This window comes from Nerophis lumbriciformis, linkage group LG34 (genome assembly GCF_033978685.3).
Source record: "Nerophis lumbriciformis linkage group LG34, RoL_Nlum_v2.1, whole genome shotgun sequence".
In the NCBI taxonomy this organism is placed as follows: domain Eukaryota; kingdom Metazoa; phylum Chordata; class Actinopteri; order Syngnathiformes; family Syngnathidae; genus Nerophis; species Nerophis lumbriciformis.
In genome coordinates, this window is record NC_084581.2 from 2,027,501 (window position 1) to 2,053,763 (window position 26,263).

The 26,263-nt window shown below is 41.0% G+C and overlaps 1 protein-coding gene across 1 annotated transcript in view; it reads left to right on the top strand.

Annotated features, from left to right (window-relative positions):
* The window catches only part of syndig1l (synapse differentiation inducing 1-like), a 109,546-nt gene that overhangs the window by 74,813 nt on the left and 8,470 nt on the right, over window positions 1-26,263 (top strand). The window contains exon 3 of the mRNA XM_061929625.2: window positions 21,029-21,166. Coding sequence (XP_061785609.1) covers window positions 21,029-21,166 — 138 coding nt within the window. The remainder of the gene's footprint in view (window positions 1-21,028; window positions 21,167-26,263) is intronic.

A 26,263-nucleotide genomic window follows, 5' to 3' on the forward strand; every position in this document is an offset into this window, starting at 1 on the left:
CTTAGTGTCGGTGTGAATAGTAGGCCACCAGAACCACTGTGTGAGCAGGAACTCTGTGCGTCTGGCACCTGGATGGCAGGCAATCTTGGAGGTGTGAGCCCACGACAAGACCTCTGGACGTAGAGTTATTGGCACAAAAAGGCGGCCAGCAGGACATCCAGCAGGGGATGGGGAGTCCTTGATAGCCTCTGACACACGTCTCTCCACCTCCCACTGTACTGCACCAAGGACTGAGGAAGGATAGTCTCTGGGGGAGTGTCTTCTGTAAGAGGAGAGAACATCCTAGACAAGGCATCCGGCCTTCCATTGAGTGAGCCCGGGTGAAAAGTGATACAGAAGTTGAACCTTGTGAGGAAGAGGGATCACCGGGCCTGGCGGGGATTGAGACGTTGGGCAGAGCAGAGTTAGGCTAGGTTCCGATGATCCGTGTAACTGATGAAGAGGAGTTTGGCACCCTCCAGCCAGTGCCTCCATTCTTGAAGGGCGAGGATCCCTGCCAGAAGCTCTCGGTTCCCGATATCATAGTTCTTGTCCGCAGGGGAAAGGCGTTTGGAGAAGAAGGCGCAGGGGTGCAATTTCTGATCGGAACTGGAATGCTGGGACAAAACAAATGTGTCCCGCAGTGAGAGAAGAGAAGATGTATTCCTCCATAACCCACTGTTCGGGGCGCGAAATATTATACAGCCGCGAAGAAGGTAGTGGAGACCCTGGAAGGCGGTCAATGGCACAGTCATACGGGCGGTGGGGGGAAGCGACGTAGCCCGGTCTTTACAAAAAACATCACTAAGGGAGTGATATTCTTCAGGAATCAATGAAAGATCAGGGGGATGAAGACTCGGAACAAACAGTGACTATGACAGAAAATACTCCAATTATTAATTTTAAGTGTGGGCCAGTCTATACTGGGACTGTGACGTCGCAGCCATGGAAGTCCAAGAACTACTGGTGCTGAACGAGAAGGCATTATCAGAAAATTAACCTCCTCACAGTGATTACCAGAAATAAGGAGGGATGTGGTGTGTGTTTGATGAGTAATATTAGCCAGGTGACGCCCGTCAAGTGAGTTAACATTCTTAATACGTTCAATACACACAGAAGGAATATTTCAAAAATCCACAAGCCCACTGTCAATAATGTTCTCATCAGCCCCTGAGTCAATTAGTGCCTTAATAGGGCAAGAACCCCCCACCCATGACAGAGTACCTTCCACTTTGAAGTCTTCCCACCGTAGAAGATGCAAACGTCGCCACAGGAGCAGGCGGCGAAGGTGGCAAACTCCCCCGTGGAAGATCTCTGGAGGAAGCGGAACGGCCCCTAGTGGGGCGCGAAGGAGAGCGAACGACGACGTGGTCTGCAGCTCCGCAGTACAGGCATAGCTGCAACCTCAGCCGACGACTCCTCTCTGCTGATGACAGGCGGCTGCCACCCATCTGCATAGGTATGGCCCCCTCTGGCCCCTCCTCCGGGGCACTGCAGTCAGAAGGCGGAAGCGACCACACCTGAGGCTTGGACGTAGATTGTGTGGACCTGTTAGGTGACTGCCATCTGGTGGACGGAGGATCCCTCCCCTTCTGGGCGTGTCGCTCTCATAGGCGGTTGTCCAATCGGATTGAGAGCAAGATGAGCTCCTCGAAGGTCTGGGTCTCATCGCAGGCAGCCAACTCGTCTTGGATACGGGGGCTAAGACTAGCCAAAAATATTCCCCGTAATGCTCTCTCCCCCCAGCCACTCTCCGCCGCCAGGATCCGGAAGGAGACTGAATGGTCCGCTACAGAGGAGGACCCCTGGCGTGTCGCAAGGAGGCCTGCCTCTCGTTCCCTCACTGGGTGATCAAAGACGCTGCCCAGCTCAGCAGAAAACAGCGGTAGGCTGGAAAGAAGTCCGGGTTTGCTTTCACACACCTCCATAGCCCAGCGTGCTGCTCTTCCAGCCAGTAAACTGAGTACATATGCCACACGGGCGGAGTCTGTCGTATATGTGTGAGGCTGCTGTGCAAAAACTAACGAGCATTGATATAAAAAAGTCTGCATTGTCCAAAGTCCCCCTCATACCTGGGTGGATGTGGCATGCTGGGAAATCTTGGGAAGCTTCAAAGATTGGTCGTGTCTTCACTCTCCTTAAACATTGCCTGTGTTTTCCAGGGGTTAGAAAATTAACACAACCTTTTTGTCTACTGAACTCACACGCCTGTGAGACCTGTAACACGTGTATAAATGTCCATTTTTTAGAAATTATTTTAATGACCTTGGCTGGCATTATCGACTCATTCCGCTTCAGTATGGTGCAGACTAGCAGCGATATGCACAAATTGCTTCACCAAGTTGGCGACACACTCTGTCATGTTTTTGATCATTTATTTCTTTAATTCAATGAATATCATCCACTTCTTCTCAGTACTGTCCTTCACACTCATATTCGTCCCTTCTGTGGTTGGAAAATCAAAGTTGTGTCAGTCTTTAGCTATACACTGTGCTGAATTTTAGCGAGTAAGACTAAATGTTTTGGTCGGATCTTACGGGTTTCGCTGTGAAATTCACAACGCCAACTAGAAGTGGGGAGCCTCGTAACCCAAATGTTTGCTCGTAACATAAATCATGAGCCTGGACAGCTTGTTTCCTAAAGAATTTGCAAGCTGAGACGCTCGCATTCGAGGTTCTACTGTACTGTTCTTATAGCCCTGGTACAACAGCAATCTAAGACTTCTGCACAGTACTGTAGGTTTTATCCTCCTAAAAACATCTGCAGTGGACATTTGTTTGTGTCCTAGATTTTATTTCAGTAATGCATGTCCAAAAATGTCCACTACAGAGGATGTACGTGCAGAAAAAGAAAATACAGCAATCTAACATCTGTGATGCTAGTAATGTATGCGACAGGCTGTCCATATAGTGCCATCAGGTGACCTTGCAGCCTGTACATCTCAAGGACCTATTTGCACCTTGACTAAGCCACACCCCCTTTGGGTAGTGGTCCTGTCACACTGCCGTAGAATTATTAAGTCTGAAGACAACACCCTGCTCACCTCTGAGGCCTTGAGCTTCTGCTCCAGCATAATTTACAGTGACCATCTGGAGCAAAGACCAGGTGCATCATGAATGTCCACCCACCCTCCAGCAGCATGTTATGCAAAGTGGAACATTTGTCGAGGCCTAATCACTTTACCATATGAATGGTCGACTCCCCTTCTTGAAAGCCAACATCTGACGCGTCTGTGGTCATTTTTCAAAATGCAGCAGATAATTGTTGTCACTTCTCATGAAAAAGCTTTGACGAATGTGCTTACATTTTTTACCCTGCTGCATTTTTAATCAATTGCTCATTAATCTTTCATAGCAATTTCTCATTAACTTTGCTTTTCATTCAGCCAAGTATTTGAATTCATTTTGGCAACTAGGACGTTTCACTCTTTCTTTCTTTATTTCCTTCCTTTTGCTCGCCACGTGTAAAGCAATTCATACATGTAATTTACAAACGCAGATTTTTGAGTTATAAGACAATTCAAAAACGGACACTAGTTTTTTGTTAGAGATTTAAACACATTCTAAAATATGTCTTTTCATTTGAGTTGTGTGTGTCATGCTAGATCAGGGGTCGGCAACCCGCGACTCTAGAGCCGCATGCGGCTCTTTAGCGCCGCCCTAGTGGCTCTCTGGAGCGTTTTCAAAAATGTATGAAAAATGGAAAAAGATGAGGGGAAAAAAAAAATTTTTTTGTTTTAATATGGTTTCTGTAGGAGGACAAACATGACACAAACCTCACTAATTGTTATAAAGCACACTGTTTATATTAAACATGCTTCACTGATTCGAGTATTTGGCGAGCGCCGTTTTGTCCTACTAATTTTGGCGGTCCTTGAACTCACCGTAGTTTGTTTACATGTATAACTTTCTCCGACTTTCTAGGACGTGTTTTATGCCACTTCTTTTTCTGTCTCATTTTGTCCACCAAACTTTAACGTTGTGCATGGATGCACAAAGGTGAGTTTTGCTGATGTTATTGACTTGTGTGGAGTGCTAATCAGACATATTTGGTCACTGCATGACTGCAAGCTAATCGATGCTAACATGTTATTTAGGCTAGCTATATGTACATATTGCATCATTATGCCTCATCTGTAGGTATATTTGAGGTCATTTAGTTTCCTTTAAGTCATCTCAATTCAATGTATATCTCATGACACACTATCTGTATGTACCGTAATATGGCTTTTAATTTGTTGCGGCTCCAGACAGATTTGTTTTTGTATTTTTGGTCCTATATGGCTCTTTCAACATTTTGGATTGCCGACCCCTGTGCACAAAATGCCAACATACAAAATGTCGAAGGAAGTACCCTCTTAGGAGCTAGCATCCTCTGCAGTGGACGTTTATGTTTTACAAAAGAAAGTTGTTCTTCTCACTCTGGCAAAAGAAATACAGTAGATTGCTGCACTTTCGCCATTTTGCATTTGTGACCCCCAAAGTTGCACATTTTTGAATCAACCATATTTTTTTATTTCTATTTACTTTATTATTTCTATTACTTTATATTGCTGGTATTAATTCATGAATACTTGATAAAACAGGTAAATATTACAACATACTGTACATGTACGGGGAACATAATATTGCCATGTTTTTGTTTTGACTGACATGTCGCATGAACGCACTATAGCTGCATGAGGTAAAGCGAAAGTGAAACTTGTACCGTATGCAGTGAGCAATCAATTCTTCCATTTTCTACCGCTTGTCCCTCATCGCAGGCCCAACACAGATAGACAACATTCACACTCACATTCACACACTAGGGCCAATTTAGGATTGTCAATCAACCTATCCCCAAGTGCATGTCTTTGGAGGTGGGAGGAAGACTGAGTACTCGGAGGGAAACCAAACAGTCAAAGGGAGAACATGCAAACTCCAAACAGAAAGACCCCAAGCCTGGGGATCGAACCCAGGACTTTCTTATTGTGAGGCACCAGCACTAACCCCTGTGACACCGTGCTGCCGGTTAGCAATCTGCTGTAGACAAAAACAGACTTCCACCGCAGAGGATGCTGGATTCTGTTTTTCTGAATAGACTCCATGGCTAGCTGAGAAACGTAAACGTCAGTTTGTCTTGCATTGCTGGATAAAAGTGTTTTGTTTTACAGTACCTGCAGGATTTCACCGGCTTATTTTTGTGTTATTGTTGAGACCGAAAATGGCTGAATTGAAATTACAGTACTAAGATAAGTTGTGGCAAAAGTTGCAATGCTTTGAAGCTTTTATTTTTCAATAACATGTTGCAGTGACGTGTAGTCAGGGGAGGCAGGTGAGGAGGGTCCTCACGTGCCATCATGGAAAGAAAAAAAATAAAAAAAAAAATAAAAAATTAAATTGTTATATGTATCCAGTGATTATACTATAAAGTTATTTTCCATTTAACTTCACCAGTTTTAGATTATTTTTTATTCAAAATCGCAGAATTTTCACATTTGCCGTTCAAATACTGAGAAGAGACTTGCGGTGAGTCATCAGCCAGTTGAGGCACGTCACTGAGTTGAGCCTCACCATGGATTGCGCAATGACTCGGCTAACTGCTGGCCTGCTGTGCAGTGAGACCGTATTGCTATATGAACTATATTATACATTTCCATAGTTTAGTTAGCTGAGGTATATAATGTACAGTGTATTTTGTCAACAACTGTATGTGTGTAACGTATTTCTTGTGCTGCTGAGCAATCATAAAACTGCTGCGAAGACGCACCGTGTGAGGCTCGCAGTAATCCCGCCTCCTGGTGGTAGAGGGCGGTAGTGATCCCAGAGATCATTCTTGCGACTACTCAGCTGCAGAATAAGTGACAACAAGCAGCAACAGTTAGCAGCGATCGTTTATTTTTTCCTCTTGCCTGGACTTTTAACATGGAGGATTACATATCTAAAATAAAACAGTTTTCTAAACTGGACTTTCAATCGAAGCAGGAGGTATTACTTAAAGGAAGATCTCCATCGAGACAGAGAGACTTTTAAAACTGAAGAAAGATAAGGAGGACTTCTATAAACAAGTTATCGATGCTTTTGTTCAGAAGGAGCGGCGCATGGACTTCATTTATAAGTAAAGGTAAGACCATAGTAACGTTTTTTTTATTAAATGTGCTTTTTTGTGTGCTACAGTTTGTATGTGTAAAGTTAAAGTTAAGTTAAAGTACCAATGATTGTCACACACACTAGGTGTGGTGAAATGTGTCCTCTGCATTCGACCCATCCCCTTGTCACCCCCTGGGAGGTGAGGGGAGCAGTGGGCAGCAGCGGCGCCGCGTCCGGGAATAATTTTTGGTGATTTAACCCCCAATTCCAACCCTTGATGCTGACTGCCAAGCAGGGAAGAATGCTGGTATGAGCTTTTAAACATAACCCGTTAACTGCTGCCAATCAAATGGTGAATAAGATACTCTTTAGGGTTCATATGTTTGTAAATCTGACTGTGATGAAGTCAGTGCCTCACCAGCCATGAACTTCACCGCACGTCACTGACATGTTGTGATCTGATTAATTTATTATCAATGTTTTAAATGTTCCTTGTTTAACCTTAAAAAGCACAGGATTTTAACAACAATTGGAAAATACTGTATTGCTGTTTTACTTGTTTTATACGCACATACTCAGAGCTCATTATCAAATTACTGTAGTGTTGTATTTCATGCCAATGCTGAAAAGCCAAATCTAAACTAAAATGCTAACAGTTAGCACGCTAGCCAAATAGAGTCAAGTAGCAAAAAATAAGACTTTTAGGTACACACCTGCGAACTAAGCAAAAACAAATTTTATATTTGCATGCTATCATTGACATGCTAACTGTTGGCTTGAATAATGGCATACATGTTCATCAATTCGCTGCAGTGGGCATTTGTATTTTGCACAACAAGACTATTGTTTTCTGAAATTTGAACTGTGACAAAAGAAATGTTCTAGTGCAGAGGAGGATATAATGACTTGACATGTGCAACTGCCAAGCAATTAAACAAAAATTAAAGCATGGATATGTGAAAGAATGGACACTGAGCAACAAATAAATCTGTTGTGTAAAAGTGTCCTGGGAGGATTGTGGGAGCATCCATTAGCTCTTTGTTACCTGTCAGAATGCTGCCTGCTGTTGACAGGATTTACACCGCTTGTGATGGATCTGTGTTCAGCCTGCACTGCTAGCATAGAAGCCATTATTCTATCCCTGCCGTGACAGCGCACGGCCACCCGCTCGTTAAACATCAGGTTGATGACATTCTGGTAAAATCCAAAGTAGAAGAGGTGGTCATTAGACCATTGGAATGTTGTACATCCTTTTAGAGGGTTTGGTGGCTGCTATGATGTCATGGATGGAATCATGAGCATCCTCATCCATCTTTCTAGTACTAATGTAAACAACAACAATACAAGTTTTAACAATGAAAAATAAGTCTGACTTTACACAATAGTTGGCATTGATACTAAAATGTATTTTAAGTAATAGTAGATAAGTATTAAATTGTAATGGATGCAAAAACTATTGGGAAATGTTTCAAGAGATCAGAATGCGTGAGCATTTGCCTCTAAAAGGCGGCGTCTTCTAGTCACCCATAGCTTTCTACTTGTGCATATTCGTCATTTGTCACTCCAAGCATGTTTGGAAATTTTGCAATATAACTAAAACTGTTTATACTTAGTATAAACACAATACGAAGGTGCTGAGTAGTCTGGGGTTCAATCCCAGGCTCGGGATCTTTCTGTGTGGAGTTTGCATGTTCTCCCCGTGACTGCGTGGGTTTCCTCCGGGTACTCCGGCTTCCTCCCACCTCCAAAGACATGCACCTGGGGATAGGTTGATTGGCAACACTAAATTGGCCCTAGTGTGCGAATGTGAGTGTGAATGTTGTCTGTCTATCTGTGTTGGGCCTGTGATGAGGTGGCGACTTGTCCAGGGTGTACCCCGCCTTCCGCCCGATTGTAGCTGAGATAGGCTCCAGCGCCCCCCGCAACCCCAAAGGGAATAAGCGGTAGAAAATGGATGGATGGATGGATGTTTATACTTATTAAACCGTCCCATGTGTGATGTCTGTAGGAGTGTTGCCATGCATATTTCTACGTGCTATCGTAATGTCATCAAGCTAGCGTGGTTAGCATTAGCTAATATGCTAACACATTTACACGTGTCTGTGTTAGTATTAGTAACATACAATAGCATTGTTTTTGTATTGTTAAGTTTTCCCAAATTCCTCAGTAAATTCACCAAGATGTCACCTTGGAGTTATTGAGTCTGTTTAGCTGATTGGAGAGCTCGCTTCCACAGCTAGTGGGTTCATGACGATGACTTCTGTTTTGTTTGATCAGCCATTTTACAGGCACTGTTTGGAACTAATTAGGCATGTAAATAAATATTTACAAAATATTTCTTTGTAAATAACTAATTTCACAACATATACAGTAGATCTGTGGCTTTTAGTCTACTGCGGCTGATATATGGAAACAGGTTTTTTCTTTTCAAATCTAGTTGGTGCGACTTATATCCTGCGCACTGTAGCCTGGAAAATATGATATATACATAATAATGTATAGGTGTTTAATTTAAAAGGGGAGCAGAGTGGGTGGAATCTGTGTCATCTAATGTAGGAAAAAGGGGTGGGGGATAGCACTATGAATCTGAGGGGTACCCGTCCCTTTGTTCTATTTGCAGCCATGTTCCGAACATACAAGCTTTTTATTAAATCATTGAAACCTCAGCCGAGTCTCCCTATTTGCATTTGCTGTTCCTTTTTTGAAACACTTTTCTTCCCCAGATCTATTTTAGGAGTTCATTAACACACTGTTGGCACGGCCATTAAGCGGGCAGGTGGGCAAATCTTGACCACCCACCTCGCTAATCCCAACATCAATCAAGGAAGCGGTGCACGCTATTAGATTTAAACGATTTCACTCCCACAAAGTGTGGATGGGAGGATACATTGTTAAGGACAATTAGCTTTGAATACAAAGTGACTCTCCGGGTAATTAGGTTCTTTGAGAACATGGCGCTGCAGATTTGATTTGGTTATTTGGGAAGAGTGTAACTTGACTCTCAAGTCATTAGATGCTTAAAAAAATGGTTACAAACAGACAATTCTGTCAATTGTGTGTTGGTTCATTGCATATTGAATCAATTCAGGCAAAATAAAGTGCAATACTTGATTGTAACCACCAGAGGTGCTGTTGATTCAGTCTCAACTACACATTGCTGGACAAAGAACAATATCTTTTTGAATAGGGCTGCTAAAAATAACAAGTTAACTCATCAATCACAAAAAGCATCATAAATAAGCATCATGTATAAATGCAGATTATTCAATGTATTTGAACCACACATGCGCCTTCATCTTAACCGCACATTGCTAACCTGAAAGCTCCACTAACCACGTTAAACCCAGATTCCGAACTAACAAAGGTCTTAACTCATTCTCTTTCTATGCCACATCAATATGGAATGCACTCTCAACAGATGTAAAAGAAAGTGCAATATCTATCCTCCTTCAAAACCGCACTAAAAGAACACCTCCAGGCAACTACAACCCTAAACTAACACCCTCCCTTCCACATAATACCTCTTCGGATTGTAAATAATCAAATGTAAATAATCAAATGTAAATAATCAAATGTAGTCACCTTTTCTTATACTTTCTGATCTCGCTCTCTATGTCCACTACTTGCTGCACATATCCTACCAAGTCAGTCCTACACTGTTTCAATGTCCATTTCTCTGATGATGCAATTGTTGATGCTGATTGTTGATGACTGAAGTGTTGATACCAACCAAACCTACCCCCCCCTCCATATCCCACACCCCGGATTGTAAATAATGTAAATAATGTAAATAATTCAATGTATATACTCTGATAATTATCTTGTGTGATGACTGTATTATGATGTTAGTATGTATATATTTGATAGTATATATCTGTATCATGAATCAATTTAAGTGGACCCCGACTTAAACAAGTTGAAAAACTTATTCGGGTGTTACCATTTAGTGGTCAATTGTACGTAATATGTACTGCACTGTGCAATCTACTAATAAAAGTTTCAATCAATCAATCAATGCTATAAGATCAGTGATCAGGTCAAGGCATATGTCAGCGCAAAGACGAGGGAGGAGATCAGACTAATGTGCAGCACAGATAGGAGAAATGGAGCGGTGGATTTACTCACCCTAACAGCCTAAAGGCACAGTATGGGTAAAATCACCACATTGGAGCGTTTTTTTTCTATTGGCACTTTTTTTTCATGGAATGATGTCGTAATACCTCATATAAACTCCATGATTGTCTGTCCGATATGTATCATGCGCCCATAATGTTTTTGTTTGTTTCGTTCATTTGAAGCTTGACTAAAAATTTGTGTTTCAGGGTGGGAGTATTTCACACTTTTTAAATGTAAACACATGTAATCCCAGACTTGTTTTCTTTTTTGGGTTTTGTTGTTGATATAACGGCCCAATATTCAATATTAATATCAGATTGGGAAACCACGACTTCTGTTGGTTGTTGGGTTTTTCCATCTGTGAAGGTAAATACAAGAATGTGACCTTCCCGCATTGGTACGAGGAGATTAAACTACTATTTAAACACCACAAATTGCATAGCTGGATTTAAGGATAATAAACCAACACCACCAAACTAAGGATTACATCAATTCATATTGCTGCTTGCAAATAAAATACATCTTAAGGATGGCTGCAAATATCTTTTTTATTTTGCTAGAAAAATATATTGACACCCTTTGATGTTTGTATCATTCATTACTTATTTTCTAGCATGTGCTGGATGATCCTTCAAACAGGATGCAGATTAATGGCTCACACAAAATGTGGCCTTAATCTCAGATGTCTTTTCATTACACAACATGTCTTTGTTCAAGGGCCTTGGTTCTCTTGTTGGGAAATGTTTTTTGAAGGTTTAAATGCATATTTTAATGTGTAAAGAGTGCCTGAAAACTATACAGACACATTTGAGATATGAAATGAAACATACTTTCAAGTGTGACTAGTTTTTTGTGATGTGTGGATGGCATTTTCATCAAAAAACTAATGAAAAACTAATGGACCGTGACAAAAAGCCCGTGAATGCGAGCCGATCTGTCTTTTCCCATTGTCTTTTTCTCACTGAATACATATTCTTTCCACACCCACTCAACCTAAAAACCTCCTCTCTGTGTTGCCATGCTTTCTTTTGACAAGACCTCAATCAAATCCATGCATTGGAAAAAGAAACAAGCCTTGCTAGTAATCAATGCATCACAAAAACATGGTGTCTGATGAGCACACTTTTTGGAAATCTGCACAAAGGAAAGTGTAACAAAAGCCTAAACAAGGAATTGATCCAGCTGACAGTCAAACAACTGAGTTGCATTAATAAAACAAGGCAGTTTAACTATATACATTTTACGTAATAGCCACTAAAAAAGTGTTTGTCACCTTGAAGCCATCACTGATTTGTAACAAATGGTTAAAAATGGTCGGTAGTTGCTTCAAAAACGTAGGCCCCGTTTACATTAAGCCAGATAAGGTTATCCAGGGTAAATCACACCTAACCTTATCCGTGTCCACACACAACAATGCCACCGTGTAAGACCCCCGCCCCTCCTCCGTCCGCCGGCGCAACGCGACCTAGTACGCATGCGCGGAAAATGCGCACATCAGTCACCTCCAGTGTTGCTTTGTGTGCAAGTTCTTAAATTTAACTTATCTGAACAATATCTAGTGTTGTGGTATTTCAATTAACTGGAATCCAGTGTGCTGTGGGGCCCTATTGTAGTGAATCACACTGAGCCATCATAAATTAATCAAATCTTTATTGGACACGAAAGTAAACAATGTGATAAAGAACATTTTACAACAATCAATCTCGGGATTTAGATATCTGGTCAGGACACTCCTCACTCTTTTGCCTTCACCTTCATTGTCCATTCCTTTTTGGTGACTTTATATACTCTGGACCTAGACCGCAACATACATGGCGGACAATAACTGATACAGTCTGCTTTGCCAGTCCAAAAGCATTCACCATTTTCCTTGACGGCCAGGTAATACAAAGCACACGCTACCTTTTTTATCACATCCACGGGAGCTTGCATTCTCGTTGTCTCTCCTTCGACAAATGGACAAAGTTTTTTGCTAAGTAGAAACACAGCTGACCCGGACAGACACTGGAAAGTTCTCTTGCCGTCTGAGATGTGTTGTATCCCAAATAGCTGCAATCGCTTTCTCTTAAGGTATTCATGTGTGAGTTCCACAAGCGTCTGTACATGTAGAAGAAAGAGAAACACGGGCATGTCTGGATGACTCACCTTCATATTTCCAGTGTAGCTTCGAGTTACGAAACCGCTTTATTTTGAAGCTGTCTTTGGCGTGTTCTTTCTGACGTCACTTCCTGTGTGGGGCGCGGTCTGTCTGGTGTCACTTCCTCTCTGAACTTAGTTTGTAAACGATCAATGAGTCCATACAAAGCTAAGTGCCAGAGATTCAAGAATTACACGGCTGACTTACCCGTGTAAAAATTTGTCCGAGGAGGTTTAGTGTGGCTGAAACGGGGCTTAGGCTAAATAATTATTTGTTTAAGGGGTTAAACAGCTTAGTGTGGACATGGCCTTAGACTTGTGAAGAAAATGAACACTGAGAAGAGTTGAGTGCATAACACTAACTTGTCAAGCAGCTAGAGTTTGTGGGCATAAGACTGGGCATAATATTCATTCCTCAAATGAATATTATGCCCAGTGTAACAGAAGTGAAAACCAGTGGTCAACCAGGCGAAGATGGCCGTTGTACAGCAAGGAGCGCGCACACTGAGTTCACAAGGAGCCGATATATTCCTGCAAAAAGTAGATGTGATCTGCTTTGGATCAGCAAAAAATCCAACTATGCAATGGAATAGATCCCTATACTTTATCAAAAAAAAGGATTTGTCGAGTGATATCAAGTGTTATTCTTCGGTGGAGTTTACAAACACATCGAACTATGGTATGCTCCAGACATCATGATGTCCAGATGAAAACCTGGAAAAGCATGAAGGTCTACAACTTCTTTGTGTGTGGCTGGGTCAAGGCCTTTGGTATCAAGACTCTCCGAGATAAATATGCATCGTTTTTCCTCGGGTAATGTTGCATTTCATGATTTAACTTTGTGTCTACTGCCATGTTTGTTGTCTACCCTTGCTATGTATGTGTGTTTTTCAAAATAAAACTATGGATGTCAACATTGTGTATGTGCTTAAAGCTTCATTTATGATCGTTGCCTTTGGTGAAAGCTTAACTCTTTTAGGTTTTGCTCACATTTGATTTATTTTATTTAAACTTGCAGAGTTTGTGCTTTATGGAACACTTGTAACATACATGTGATTAAGAATGATAAATTATATCAAGATAATACTTTAATGGGAAATAGTAAACGTTGATAGTACATCAAACAAACCTTCAACGGAGCGGTCACTGCAAACTTGTGCATTCTTCAGCTTTGCTCCCTTTGACTGGAGTGCATGGTACTTTTCATCATCTTTTTTCATAGAATCTTACACTCTCCCGCCATTCTTGATAACCTCTCGATGAACTTGGAAGAAACGATTATTCTTTTCGCGATTTAAACGGTTCGTACAGCCGAAAACACCACAAGCACATTGCATTTTTTTTTGAGAAAGGCTAAATGGCGCCTTGTACTCATTGAGAAAAGACGCTGGCTTGACCACCACACGCATACTCAATGAGCCGGACGTGAGCTGGACGTGACGTCCTTTTAAATCCAAGCAGTTTGGAACTTAGTAAATCAGACCCTAAGTGTTCCAGTTCTGATATAACTGCTGCAACATTCAAGCAAATCTCTATCAAATGTCTGCTAAACCACTTTCGCTAGCTGCCTCCGCAAAAGACGTTGACTGTCTGCTCATGTTTTTAACCAACCAGCTTTGTATCTGCTTAAAGCTGTATAAAAATGTATGATATGATATAATGTTATTCAACTGAAACAAGACTTGGAGAGCGCAGACCTACACCAGGTCCTTGCTCGCAATAAAAAAAAAAATCAGAAATCCAGAGAGTTGAGTAGATGAGCCCAGAAATGTAATCACCTGTTCCTTATCCCATTTCTGACATTTTCTGAACATTTGATAAAAATCCGGTCATGATTTTTTGAGCTGCAGTATGTATAGTAGAATGAAAGAAACAGAGTGAACACTCTTGTCAGTCTTTGTCTCTGCGGGCCTGCTAGCATACACACAAAGAAGTTGAAGCTTGTATATAAACGTAAGATAATGTAGTACAAATGATTACGAAAATGTCCTTATTTGATTTCTGACATTTTCAAAAGCAATTGTCCAAACCTTTTAAACTATATTAGGCCCTTTTTTACCAAAAACAGGCTTTTGTCCGCATTGTCCAACAGTCAGATAAGTTGTCCTCTCAGTAAATGATGAATTCATGAGGGTCAGGCGATTCCTTTTGGTCCGATATGTAGAGAATAAACGTCAGTGTTTATCTCACGCTGACAACACAAACACATTGGCTTTAGCATTAGCGTGTTAGCATGAGCATGCTGTTCACTCGGATTGAGGCTAATAACTACACAAATGGAGTGCCGCTGACTAGTTTTACAACATGTAATAAAGTAAATAGTTAATATTTGATGTTCTTTCCTTCCTTCCAATCGAGTGCTGCCACGTTTTTTCACATTTATCCAACCAGGTCTCAGAGTAGAAAGCAGCTGGGGTCGTTGCTCCGATTTTGGCTTGATATTTCTCTGTAAATACGTCTAAAAGAGTCTGTCCACTTCTCGTAGCTTCTTGTAAGGAAACAACATTAAACTGTTTGTATAGTTTAAAGACTACGGCTGAGTAAAAACACTGCAAGACGTGATGCAGTTCGTAGAAGGTGGGGATTAAAACAGAAACCCTCAGGTTGCTGGCACGGCCACTCTCCCAACTGCGCCACGCCGTCCTCAAATCAGCGTTCGGCAGCACAGCCTGTCCCCGATAAGGTTCTGGGAACCTTCCAAAAGTCCCACCTAGCTGGCATGAACTCTGAAAAGTTCCTGAAGAACTAAATCTTCCTGAGTAGTCTTTGGTGGAAACACAGGGGGAACTTGAGTTACCTGAGTAAATTATAAAAATAAGTTTTTTTATGTTACTGTAAAAGTTCCTGCTGTGGAAAAGGATACGTTGTTAACTAACTAACTAACCAGCAAACAGATTAACCCTAGCGGAGTGCTGTGCGATATATTGAGATACATATCTCAGTACAACATAAAAATACGAATCCAGGCCAAATAAAATGACAGAGAAAATACTATGACCTGGATGAACGAGAACATCCATACATGAGGTGAAAATAAAGGATTGGTTTGTTGTTTGTATGATGAGTCACAATTGGCTAAGGTTAGGGCAAATCATTACAGACAATCAGGTCAATCAGGGGCAAGATAAGGCGGGTCATCGAAACCAGGAAGCAAAATAACGAGGGAGTCGGAAACAGAGGGACGCTTCAAGCTCAGGGTTTCCACGGGACATCACAAAGCATTAAAGTTCTATAAGTCAAGCAGACCACTCAGATTTCTTCACAGTTTGTTTGAGCACGGCGTCTCTCGAGGTCCTCATGCGCAGCGCTCCTTTCAGTCCGCTCACTCAGGTGCACTGGGCCCCTTCCCTCCTCTCCCCTTCCCCCCCGCTGCCTGCCAATCAGAGCAGAGACGGACTGGGGAGATGGCGGAGAGGAAGATGAGTGCTGTGTGGAGCTATTTTAATGTCAGACAGACAAACCGCTAGCTGTGATATATGCAGTAAAGCTATACGATCCTGTGGTAGCACTGCAAACCTGTGCAAGCACTTAAGAGCGGTGCACCCAGACGTAAACGCTGAGCTGCAAAGCAAACGGAGGCAGGAGGAGGGAGCTCCCCAAACCTAAACCAGATCCCTTGCACACAGACAGACGTTAGTGACAGAGGTCTTTCAAAAACCTCAACAATATCCAGGTAGCAATTTCTAGAAGTGGAAGGTTTTTCCACCATTACTTAATGTTGTTTTTCAAAGTGTAATTGGTGGTCAGAGATGTAAACATTTAATAAACTATTACAATATATTCAGTCAGTTGAAATACATCTTAATTGTTTTACTAGAACTCAAAAATATACACTTACTGTACATTAAGATTTCCAGCCTCCTTCAAATCTGAAGTATGAATATGGCAGAATGTAATAACCCTTTTGCGTATCTGTTAAAGAAGATCAGTATTTCTATTAGCGTTGTACAATTTACCGGTACTGGTATAGTATTGCGGTACTAATGAATCAAAAACGGTACTATACTCTGTTGAAAAGTACTGGTTCCCGGGCATGACAGCGCGTCGTCACGTCGTGACATTGCTGGTTTTACGAGCAGAGGAGCATGTTTGGCAGGGCACAATCACGGAGTACTTACAAGCAGACACGGTGTTTAGGCAGAAAAGGGAGAACGGATGCATTTTGGCCTAAAAACTAAAGATGAAGGTGAAGTTATAACACTGAAACACCCTCAGGAATAGATACTTTAAGACATGGCTAGCTAGCTAGCGGCGAACGTCCAGTTGACGGTATTTTAACGACTTCTAAATCAGTAATCCTCGCCTCCATGGCGACAAATAAAGTACGTTTCTTACAAGTATCATCCCCGCAGGACGAGGAATAACTAAATATGCTTCACTACACACCGTAGGAGGATACAATAGCTAACCGCTAACAGCAAGCTAGTACCCTGAATGTAAACAAATGCCATGGGTGGATCTACACCTGACATCCACTGTAATGATACCAAGTACAATAGCGTATCTAGTCGATACTACTATGATTAAATCGATTTTTTTTAACATCACAAAATCTTCTTTCATTTTTTTTAAATGTATATTATGTTTACAAACTCAGGAAATATGTCCCTGGACACATGAGGACTGTGAATATTACCAATGTATGATCCTGCAACTACGTTTGTACTTGGTATCGGATCGATACCTAAATTTGTGGTATCATCCAAAACTAATGTAAAGTATCAAAACAACAGAAGAATAAGTGATTATTACATTTTAACAGAAGTGTAGATAGAACATGTTAAAAGAGAAAAACAACGAGATATTAACAGTAAATGAACAAGTGGATTAATAATCAATTTTTACAGCTTGTCCCTCATAATTTTGACAAAATAGAATGCTAAATGACACAATATGTTACTGCATACGTCAGCAGACAAATTAGGAGCCTTTGTTTGCTTATACTTACTGATAAAAGACAAGTTGTCTAGTATGTTCACTCTTTTATTTAAGACCAAAATTGTTCTTTGATTGCAATAAGAAACCTATGTTTAATGTACCGTAAAAAAATTTGTTAAAATAAAGCCAATAATTAAAAAATGTTTGTGGTCCCCCTTATTTAGAAATGTGTGGAAATGTATCGAAAAGTATCAAAATACATTTTGGTACTGGTACCAGTACTAAAATATTAGTATCGGGACAACACTAATTCCTATTTAGGCTACACATGGATAAGTTATAGACCATCATCATATTGATTATTTTTGTAATTTCTCTTAGATGATTCACCAAGAGCCATGGATATCACAAAGGTTCATTGCCAAAATGATCACGAAGGACCTACACCCACTCTGTGTGATTGAATAGGGGCGTTTTATGAATGTTGATAAATTATTAATAAATATAACTTAATAATAAATATTATGTTCTTATTTGGCTAAATCAGGGGTGCTCACACTTTTTCTGCAGGCGAGCTACTTTTCAATTGATCAAGTCGTGGGGATCTACCTCATTCATATATATAATTTACATTTACTTATTTATGAAATATATGTTTTTGTTAACAAGTTAAAGGTGTTTAATGATAATGCAAGCATGTTTAACACATATAGTTAATATTGTTAAAAAATGTAAGGTGTTTAATGATAATACAAGTATATATATGGGTTAATATTGTTAACAAGTTAAAGGTGTTTAATGATAATACAAGTATGTTTAATACATATAGTTAATATTGTTAACAAGTAAAAGGTGTTTAAAGATAATACAAGCATGTTTAACACATATAGTTAATATTGTTAATAAGTTAAAGGTGTTTAAAGATAATACAAGCATGTTTAACACATATAGTTAATATTGTTAACAAGTTAAAGGTGTTTAAAGATAATACAAGCATGTTTAACACATATAGATTCCTTTCTTTCATGAAGGCAAAAATATAAGTTGGTGTATTACCTGATTCTGATGACTTGCATTGATTGCAATCAGACAGTGGTGCTGATAATGTCCGCATTTTCGAATGGAGGAGAAAAAAAGTCCTCCTTTCTGTCCAATACCACATGAAAGTGGTTGGTTTTTGGCATCTTATTTGTCCAGCTTCCGTACTCCTTTGTATACACTTTACAAGAAATACATTGTCGGCAAACTCCGTTGCTTGCTAGCTTGTGCACGCCAGCTTTCTGAGACTCTTATTTTGTTAGCGCAACTGTGCAACTGTGCAGTCGGTCTTTGGAGTTTTGACGACAAGTACGGCGCCAGAGTCTGTTGAAATAAAGTGTTTCTCGCCTTCCAGTCGGTAATTTTAATGAGCTGGCAGCAACCAGCGTCATCTCAGAAGACCCTCGGGTGCCGTGAATGTCAATCAAGTGACGAAAGTGACGTCATAGTGAAGATGTATGATCGCTCATTTTTAGGACTATTTTTTTAATGCCTGGCTGGTGATCGACTGACACACCCTCCGAGATCGACCGGTAGCTCGCGATCGACGTAATGAGCACCCCTGGGCTAAATTATGGTCCTGTGTTTTATTAGTATCATAATTATAATCAATTAGTAAAAGGCAAAAGTGCAAAATTATTCAATGATCAGGCATTTTTAAGTAAAAACTATCCATCTATCCATCCATCCATTTTCCTCGCTTATCCGAGGTTGGGTCGCGGGGGCAGCAGCCTAAGCAAAGAAGCCCAGACTTCTCTCTCCACAGCCACTTCGTCCAGCTCCTCCCGTGGGATCCCAAGGCGTTCCCAGGCCAGCCGGGAGACATAGTCTTCCCAACGTGTCCTGGGTCTTCCCCGTGGCCTCCTACCGGTCAGACGTGCCCTAAACACCTCCCTACGGAAGCATTCGGGGGGCATCCGGACCAGATGCCCGAACCACCTCATCTGGCTCCTCTCGATGTGGAGTAGCAGCGGCTTTACTTTGAGCTCCTCCCGGATGACAGAGCTTCTCACCTTATTTCTAAGGGAGAGCCCCGCCACCCGGCGGAGGAAACTCATTTCGGCCGCTTGTACCCGTGATCTTGTCATTTTGGTCATAACCCAAAGCTCCTGACCATACTGTAGGTGAGGATGGGCATGTAGATCGACCGGTAAATTGAGAACTTTGCCTTCTAGCTCAGCTCCTTCATTACCACAACGGATCGATACAGCGTCTGCATTACTGAAGACGCCGTACCAAACCGCCTGTCGATCTCACGATCCACTCTTCCCCCACTCGTGTACAAGACTCTTAGGTACTTGAACTCCTCCATATGGGGCAAGATCTTTTCCCCCACCCGGAGATGGCACTCCACCCCTTTCTGGGCGAGAACCATGGACTATGACATGGAGGTGCTGATTCTCATCCCAGTCGCTTCACACTCAGCTGCGAACCGATCCAGTGAGAGCTGAAGATCCTGGCCAAATGAAGCCATCAGGACCACATCATCTGCAAAAAGCAGAGACCTAATCCTGCAGCCACCAAACCGGATTCCCTCAACGCCCAGACTGCTCCAGGAAATTCTGTCCATAAAAATTATGAAATGAATCAGTGACAAAGGGCAGCCATGGCAGAGTCCAACCCTCACTGGAAACGGCTCAGACCTACTGCCGGCAATGCGGACCAAGCTCTGACACTGATCATACATGGAGCGGAGTGCCACAATCAGACAGTCCGATACTTACTCTCTGAGCACTCCCCACAGGACTTCCCGGGGGACACGGTCAAATGCCTTCTCCAAGTCCACAAAGCACATGTAGACTAGTTGGGCAAACTCCCATGCACCCTCAAGGACCCTGCCGAGAGTATGGAGCTGGTCCACCGTTCCACGACCACGACGAAAACCACACTGTTCCTCCTGAATCCGAAGTTCGACTATCCGGCGTAGCCTCCTCTCCAATACACCTGAACAGACCTTACCGAGAAGGCTGAGAAGTGTGATACCACGATAGTTGGAAAACTCTCTTCTTAAAGAGAGGAACCACCAGCCCGTTCTGCCAATCCAGAGGTACCGCCCCCGATGTCAACCAAGACAGCTCCACAGCATCCAGAGCTTTAAAGTAAAAAGTATTGGTATCGAATTCATGATGCCGGACCTTTAATTACTTGGTATCGGATCGATACCAAAATTTGTAGTATAGCCCACACCTATTGGCAAGTGTAAGTGAGTTGGTCCAAACAACACTGAACTTTATATGCATTTAAGCAAAAATCTAACATTTTAAATTAGATTAACTCGTTGAATCATCCAGCTATCACTTGGTTAATGCAGTTAAAAGTCAGACAAGTAAACATGCTAGCAAGAAGACTGAACCAGATGGACTGAGACAAAATGCATGCACAAGTGTCTCCCTGAGTCAACATTTGGCCAATGCAACTAAAACTTTAACATTCAAGCATTATTGAAATGGTATTGCCATTGTCAGGCTAATACACTGCACGATATAATACAGTTAGAAGTCAGGCTCTTTTCATGTTGTTTGTTTGCAACAAATTCATTTACACAACAGGTAGAAAGACATGATCTTTTTTAGTACAAGTGAAGATAACTGGCAAAGTCCCAATCATTTTGTTCGGTAAATTATCTTGGAGGTGTACTGTAACCTATCTGCACATGCGTGCTTTGAGTAACAGGAAAGTAGGAGGTGCCTATCAAAATAAAACAGGGTGTTGCATATCAGACAGCTGTAGGTTTTGTGATTTGGCAAACAACTAATCATGACTTCAAACTTGTGTGACATGTTACAAAATGTCTTTATGTGTTTCACGTGTAGACGGACTGTTCCAGTGACAGCGAGAGTGAGGACAACTTTATTGTGGTGCCTCCAAGGGACCACCTGGGCTTGGCCATCTTCTCCATGCTTTGCTGCTTCTGGCCTCTGGGAATTGCAGCGTTTTACTTCTCGCAAGGGGTGAGAGCACACACACACATGCACACGCAGACACACACGCACACACACAACATTGTGATAACTAAATTATATTCGCTTCCTGAAGATGCTACACTCCCTGTAATTATAACCACATGACATCCCCTGGAGTCAGTCTTGAGTCGAAAAAGTAAAAGTCTGTCCCCACAACATGCATGATACAAATCAACACGCACACGCAACCAATTCACCCACAAACAATAACGTGTTTAGAGGTCTAGCCTAAAACAAACACATTACAATGAGATCCATTAGCAAAACTCTGCCATTGCAAACATAACACTGTAATTAGGATTGTCCCGATCCGATATTGATAACGGATATCGGTCCAATTTCAGTAAAAAACAGGTATCGGTTTATATCGACCTGCATCTGAAATCTCTGATATAAGAAATTTAATACAAGCAGTCTGTTCAACTAACGTCTCGTCTTGCTAGCTTAGCAGACGGGTAATAGGTTGCCTCCATTTGAGAGTATTACTTTAAACACTGTAAAAGAGGATTTACAGGGGAAAAAAATATGTCAATATAACTTTAATGACATACTAAATAACTTCTCTGTGACATTCCAACATAAAATAAATGCATTAAAACAAATGCGCTAGCTCGATGCTAATTTACATTGGGTGCGTGTATTGTAAATAATGTAAATAATTCAATGTGATGATCTTGTGTGATGACTGTATTATGATGATAGTATATATCTGATAGTATATATCTGTATCATGAATCAATTTAAGTGGACCCCGACTTAAACAAGTTGAAAAACGTATTCGGGTTTTACCATTTTGTGGTCAATTGTACGGAATATGTACTTCACTGTACATCCTACTAATAAAAGTCTCAATCAATCAATCAATCAATCAAAGTCATGTGCATGCTACTGATTAGCATTTGTGACTTTACATAGCGATTTAAACACTTCCACATTTGGTAATGGAAACTACAATTAAGACGCACTTTACAATAAAACAGCTGGTGTGTATAAACACATATATAAACACTGTGTAGGACTCGACAAAAGACAAGACTGGAACATTGATTTTAATGGAATGTAACATTTACAAAACAATTAATTGCATCTTGTATTTAATAGACTTCAACTGTGCAGGTTAGTGTAATCACTTGATGAGTTATGCAACCATACTCATTGATTTGTATTGTCTTATGAAATGTGTACAACATGTATTACAGGGGACCTATTATGCAAAACCACATTTTCTTAACTATTGGTACCTGTTTTTGTTTATTTGGGACTTGCAAGTCCCAAAGATTCTAAATCAAACCATAAAGGCATTGCAGAGATATTAAATAAACAACATCGCCTTCCTTTATACTTCCTCCAAATGAGCCGTTTGGAATTTGCCCATTTTGTGACGTTTTTTTTTACATTGGTAACGTCAGCGGATATTTCCATATATGATAGAGGTTTACCCGAAAAGATTTGCGCAAGTCCGCCATTGCAGTACGACAATTCCTTCTTGTTTTCTATCCTCTTGTTGTGGGGAAGACTGGCTCGTACATGCACATGCATCCTCAACTGTTTAATACAAAGTAGCATATAGTTCTAACTTGTATCTGTCAGTAGATTCCATCATGAAAGTGCAAAAACTACAACATGGCTGACGAGGAGAAGACGCAGTCGAAGTGGAGGCACGTAAATAAGACCGCTCACAAAACGGCACATCCTGAAGAGACCGTCAGGAAGCGGCTTGAAAATGACAAACATAGTCAATGCACAATGTTCACCAAAGAACCCCCATTACATGTTATGTAGACCACAAAGAAGTATTTTAAATGTAGAATAAAAACATAGTATGAATATAAGAATATGCAGCAGCTGTGAACACAGCAACATGGCGAGACTTAGGCCAGCAGTGACAATTCTATTGGGAATATTTTGAAAGAAGCATCAGTCAAACACACAAGATTTGCATCTCGCTTTGGCGCTAATCAATAACTGTCACTCACTCGCAATGAGCTTTCTAAAAGCACGTAAAACATTTGGATACTTGCTAAAGCGAGAGCAGCGAGAGCAGCGAGAGCAGCGAAGATGAAGGCACTCAGTGAATTATCTTGTCAGACGCTAATTCCATCCTTCTGGGCTAATTATGTGGAAGCGATGGTTGGTGTTTTAGCCACGACCGCCCGCACTTAGATTAGACTGCAGACTAGCTTTGATTTTATAGCTCAATAACACACCTCGCTGCTCTTCATTTCAGACAACTGTAAATGAATGTTTTCTGTATTTGGGATTAGATTATATGATCTGGAATGATTAGGACCATGTTGAGAAGCTCAGAATTGTCCATGTCCTTGTTCATACGCTGACACGTAGACGCCGATCCCAATGCCGAGCACCCACATGGGATTGATGGCAACTTTCAATCTTTTTAATATTTTTTTAATATTCAATCTTGTTGTTTTTAAATTTGTGGCGAACCTGGTGAGTTTTGCGAGATAAAATCTCACAAATCATTTAGCCTGAAATAAGCATGGCCTAACCAATGTTTCTTTGTGCTGATTATTGGATTAATGACACAATCATCTTAAAAGTTAAAGTTAAAGTTAAAGTACCAATGATTGTCACACACACACTAGGTGTGGCGAAATTATTCTCTGCATTTGACCCATCACCCTTGATCACCCCCTGGGAGGTGAGGGGAGCAGTGGGCAGCAGCGTTGGCCGCACCCGGGAATCATTTTTGGTGATTTAACCCCCAATTCCAACCCCTGATGCTGAGTGCCAAGCAGGGACGTAATGGGTCCCATTTTTATAGTCTTTGGTATGACTCGGCCGGGATTTGAACTCACAACCTACCGATCTCAGGGCGGACACTCTAACCACTAGGCCACTGAGTAGGTTGACTTTGTACGCACTGCTCACGAGCGAATGAAGGGCATTCTTACTCAACAGCCCAAAATGTCACACTAAGGGTGGCCGTACGAACAATGCCAACACTGTCATAAACATGTGCCATATAGAGAAACCACACTAAACAACAATGACAAACTCATTTTAGAAGAATAGTTGCACCGCAACACAACATAAACACTACAGAACAAATTCCCTGCAGCACCAACTCTTCCGGGACGCTACAATATAAACAAATGCCATTGGTGGATCTACACCTAACATCCACTGTAATGATACCACGTACAATAGTGTATCTAGTCGATATTACTACGATTTAATCGATATTTTTTAACATCACAAAATCTTCTTTCGTTTTTAAAAACTGTATATTATGTTTATAAACTTAGGAAATATGTCCCTGGACGCATGAGGACTTTGAATATGACCAATGTATGATCCTGTAACGACTTGGTATCGGATTGATACCCAAATTTGTGGTATCATCCAAAACGAATAAGTGATTATTACATTTTAACAGAAGTGTAGATAGAACATGTTAAAAGAGAAAAAAAACAGATTTTAACAGTAAATGAACAAGTAGATTAATAATTCATTTTCTACCACTTGTCCTTAATAATTTTGACAAAATAATAGAATGGAAAATGACACAATATGTTACTGCATATATCAGCAGCGAAATTAGGAGCCTTTGTTTGTTTACTTACTAATAAAAGACACGTTGTCTAGTATGTTCACTATTTTATTTAAGGACAAACTTGCAATAAGAAACATATGTTTAATATACCCTAAGATTTTTCGTTAAAATAAAGTCAATAATGAAATTTTGTGTGGTCCCCTTTATTTTGAAAAGTACCGAAAAGTACCGAAATACTTTTGGTACCGGTACCAAAATATTGGTATCGGGACAACACTAATACACACCCACTGGCAGAAATGTAGATCGGCGCCTATGCACTGAGATATTGACAAACAATAGAAAACCTTCTGAGTTGATGTGAAAAGGAATTCAGTCAAACAAGTTAAAAGCTGTAACAAACTTTGCAGATGGCAGACTAACCCATGGTGTCTTTGTTCCATTGGATGGTTGGGGAGCGAGCTCGCTGCTTCTTTCTTTTTACACAATTCTTTAATCGTTGTTGCACAGGTCACAGCAAGGACTGAAACAGCTGAAGTGTTCTTCGGGGATATTGAAATCGACTTGCCGTTATTGCCACTAATCGCTCGACGATGCTAATTAATGTTTTTCTCTGCGAGTCGAGAGAAACAGTGATTGCTTTCATGATTATGCAAACAAACTGCCCTCAAACCCTGAAGTTATCATCATACATTGTGTGACGATAATAGATGAAAATAAATGAGCTAATTATTGTGAAACGGTGTGTGTGTCAGTGTTTACATGATGAAGGGGGTTGTTGACTTGGGGTAAAAATATTGTGGCATGAAGCGATATCGACATTAACATTTCCACCCTCATGAAAATGAAGAGTGTTGTCACTTTACCAGAATTTCAGTAGTTAATACTGATTTGGGGTGGGAATTGAGATTAACATGGGGCAGCTCGGTGGGACAGTGACTCACAAACGAAGGTACTGAATTCAATACCGGGCTCGGGATCATTCAGTGTGGAGTTTGCATGTTCAGCGTGGGTTCTCTCCGGGAACTCCGGCTTCCTCCCACCTCCAAAGACATGCACCTGGGGATAGGTTGATTGGCAACACTAAATTGGCCCTAGTATGTGAATGTGAGTGTGAATGTTGTCTGTTTATCTGTGTTGGCCCTGTGATGAGGTGGCGACTTGTCCAGGGTGTACCCCGCCTTCCGCCCGAATGCAGCTGAGATAGGCTCCAGAAACCCCCCTGACCCCAAAAGGGACAACCGGTGGGAAATGGATGGATTTTGCTCAACGATTCGGTTCCTTAACAGTTCTCTTATTGATTCTTACTGGGAGAAAAAAGAGAAGAAAAGGTGGATTAGCGTCAATTTAGTTTAGTTTAGACGTAACATGACCTTACAAAGCCTACTCTTAGGAGGCACATATGTAGCAAAGAAAAAAACAACTTTTTTGAAAATAAATATAAGAAATGAAAATAGAATTTAACAAAATAAATCATGTGGAAGTTACACAAGAATGTAACAGTTTGTAAAATGTGATATTAACTTATTTCGTGCAAAGTGAAATATGTCAAGCCTTTTATTTATTAT